At 40.9% G+C, this 3,772-nt stretch overlaps 1 protein-coding gene across 1 annotated transcript; it reads left to right on the plus strand.

Moving 5' to 3' along the window:
* Positions 1-1,874: 1,874 nt before the first annotated feature.
* Positions 1,875-2,813, plus strand: LOC114042321 (olfactory receptor 51I1-like). The gene has a single exon (XM_027861005.1). The coding sequence runs from the start codon at positions 1,875-1,877 to the stop codon at positions 2,811-2,813; it is 939 nt and encodes a 312-aa protein (XP_027716806.1).
* Positions 2,814-3,772: the final 959 nt, after the last annotated feature.

Consider the following 3,772-nt stretch of genomic DNA (forward strand, 5'->3'; position numbering starts at 1 on the left):
AGCATGAAAGAATTTAAGGACTGGCTTAGTTAAGTTCTGAAGTGTAGCAGAAACTGATAAAAACTAGTCCTAAACTGTGCTTTGAAGGTTCTTGTATTAAAGTATATCTTTGAACCATCCCCTCATCTCTTGTCCCTAGAGTCTCAAAGGAAGCATCCAGAGAATACTCTGGTAGTCTCTCAACAGAAAGAACACAATATCCCCCTGCTCATGACAGGTATCTTCCCACAGACATTCCGAGTACGTGTTGGGGGTGGGAATAACAACAGCCAGATTAAAGAAAAGCTTGAGGTTTCTGTCATTTCTGCTCCCCAGTACCCCAGATTGTGGAATTAACTGTGTGATGATAATAATAATAATAACAATAACAACAAATTGCCAGTATGCATATACAGGCATGTTGTTATTGTTGTGTTCAATCATTTTAATCATGTCAAACTCTCTGTGACCCCATTTTGGGGTTCTTTTGGCAAAGATACAGGAGTGGTTTGCCATTTCCTTCTCCAGCTCATTTTACAGATGAGGAAACTGAGGCAGACAGGGGTAAGCGTCTTGCCCAGAGTCACACAGCTAGTAAATATCTGAGGCCAGATTTGAACTCATGAAGATGAGTCTACCTGATTCCAAGCCCAGCGCTCTATCCACTGTGCCACCTAGCTGCCCCTCATGTACAGGCATATTTTGTTTTATTATGCTTCACTCTATTGCACTTCACAGATAATGCATTTTTTTTTTACAAGTTGAAGGTTTGTAGCGACGTTACTTTAAGCAAGTCTATTGCAAGTGTATTGGTGCCATTTGTCCAACAGCATGTGCTCACATCATGTCTCTGTGTCACATTTTGGTAATTGTTGCAATACTTAAACTTTTTTCATTATTGTTATTATGTCTTTTTTAGTGATCTGTGATCAGTGATCTTTGATGTTACTATTGTAGTTGTTTTGGGACCCCACAAACTACACCCATATAAGATGATGCCCTTAATGGATAAATGTTGCATGTGTTCTGACTGCTGCACTGAATGGCTGTCCCCCATCTCTCTCCCTCTCCTTCAATCTCCCTGTTCCCTGAGATACAACAATATTGACATTAGGCCAATTAATAACCCTGAAATTGCTTCTAAGTGTTCAAGTGAAAGGAAGAGTCAATCCATGTGACAAACTCCATTGTTGTCTTATTTTAAGAAACTGCCACTGCTACCTCAGCCTTCAGCAGCCACTGCCCTGTTCAGTCAGTGACCATCAACATCAAGGCAAGACTCTCCACCTGCAAAAAGATTACCACTCACTGAAGGCTCAGTTGATGGTTGGCATTTTTTTAGTAATGAAGTACTTTTAATTAAAGTATGCACATTGCTTTTTTTTAGATATACTACGATTGCACACTTAACAGACCACTGTATAGTATAAGGACAACTTTTCTATGCACTGGGAAATTAAAAAAATTCATGTGACTCATTTTATTGTGATATTTGCTTTATTGTGGTGGTCTAGAATCAAACTCATGATATCTCTGAGGTATGCCTGTAGTACTTTAAAGTTTACAAACAATTTTACAAATATTATCTTATTTTATCCCCACAACAACCCTGAGAGATAGGTGTTATTATTGTCCCCATTTTACAGATGAGGAAACTGAGATAGAAATTAAGTGATTTGTCCAGAGTCACATAACTAATAAGTATCTTAGGCTGAATTTGAACTCGAGTCTTTTTGATTCCAGGTTTTATCTATTGTGTCATCTTGCAGCCTAATAACTGTATGTTCCACCTTTTGTATCTGGAGACAAGGGCTGGAAGAGAGTGAGGCTGAGGACAGGTCCCAAAACATCTGCATACCAGCCCCATTCTGAATGGTCTATACCTTCTCCCTACTATGTGGGGTTTCAATGATTCACATTTCCAACCAGCCAAGTTGCAGCTAACAGGCATTCCAGGCCTAGAGACTGGAGAAGGGTGGGTAGCGCTCATCTTCTGCTTGCTCTACTTGATCTCCATTGGGGGCAACTTCGCCATCCTGGGCCTTGTGGTGCGAGAGACAGCCCTGCACCAACCAATGTACTACTTCCTGTCCATGCTCTCCCTCAATGACCTAGGTGTCTCCCTTTCTACATTGCCCACTGTACTGGGTACTTTTTGCTTTAACTACCGTGAGGTTGGCTTTGATGCCTGTCTGGTCCAGATGTTCTTCATTCACACTTTCTCTTTCATGGAATCTGGGATCCTGCTGGCTATGAGCTTTGACCGCTTTGTGGCCATCTGCAACCCTCTACGTTATTCCACCATCCTCACTAACACCCGTATTGTGGCCATGGGCTTGATCATCCTTGCAAAGAGTTTTGTCACACTCTTCCCTTTCCCCTTCCTAGTGAAGCGGTTGCCTTTCTGCAAGGGCAATGTCCTGCACCATTCCTACTGCCTCCATCCTGACCTCATGAAGGTTGCATGTGGAGACATCCATGTCAATAACATCTATGGGCTCTTTGTGGTTATCTTTACCTATGGTGTTGACTCAACCTTCATCCTCCTATCCTATGCCCTCATCCTAAAGGCTGTACTAGCCATTGCCTCACAGGAACAGAGATTCAAGGCACTCAATACTTGCATTTCCCACATCTGTGCAGTTCTTGCCTTTTATGTGCCCATCATTGCTGTCTCTATGATTCACCGCTTCTGGAAGAGGGCCCCACCTGTAGTCCATGTCATGATGTCTAATGTCTACCTCTTTGTGCCTCCCATGCTCAATCCCATCATCTACAGCGTCAAGACCAAGGAGATACGCCGGGGATTTCTTAAGATCTTTCAAAAATCCTAAATCCAGCATTTATGAAATTGAGACATGGGTGGAAAAGGAAGATACGGATTTTTTCTCCAGAGCTCTAGATAATACATCAAGGGAAGGGTGGGCACATTGTATCTACAAGGATGTTAATTTGAGATATATAAAAGACAATCCTATGCCACAACCACAAAGGGAGGGTCAGCAACCTGAAAGAATTGTTGAATTTATAGCTAGAAGGAACTTCAAGGACCCACATCTAATTACTTCATTTCACAAATGGGGAAATTTTTAATTTGTTCTCCCAAGATGTGGCAATGTTAGACTAGGTACTCTATTTTAGTTGAAAGATCTCTATTAAGTTATGAATGGAATAAGTTGTTGTTGGCAGTATACTATTCAGACTCATCCTTGGCATGTGAAAGTGAAATCAGGAAAATGTATAAAGGTATGGTCTCTGCACTATTCAATCACAAGAGAAATCTCAGGGTCCAGAGGAATTCTGGAGAAGACCAACCTAAGTGGAGAGGAGGAAGCACAGGAGGATGGGCTTTACAGATTGAGCTTCTATAATGTGAGGAAGAGAAGAGAAACAAAAATACAAACTTTAAAGAAATAAAATCATGAAGAGCATGGGGGAGATGGAAAGTGGACTTGTTCTTCAATCTTTTAATCAATTAATAAATATTTATTAAGTTTCCCCATCATGTGCCAGGTATAATGCTAGGCACTGGGGTTACAAAGAAAAAAGTAAAACTTTATTTGTCCCCAAAAAGCTCACAATCTAGTAAGGGGAGACAACGTATATATTAGAAAAGGTCACTTTGGTAGCTGTATAAAAGATAGATTGGAATCAGGAGACACTTGAAGAGAATAAGAGGCTATTAGGATGTCCAGACAAGAGATGATCAGAATTTGAATTAGAGTGTCATCCATATGAGTGCTGAGGGGAAGATGATTGCAAAAGATGCTATGGAGGTCATAATGACAAGATT

The sequence above is a fragment of the Vombatus ursinus genome, unplaced genomic scaffold (assembly GCF_900497805.2).
Source record: "Vombatus ursinus unplaced genomic scaffold, bare-nosed wombat genome assembly UNPS02014355.1, whole genome shotgun sequence".
Taxonomy (NCBI): domain Eukaryota; kingdom Metazoa; phylum Chordata; class Mammalia; order Diprotodontia; family Vombatidae; genus Vombatus; species Vombatus ursinus.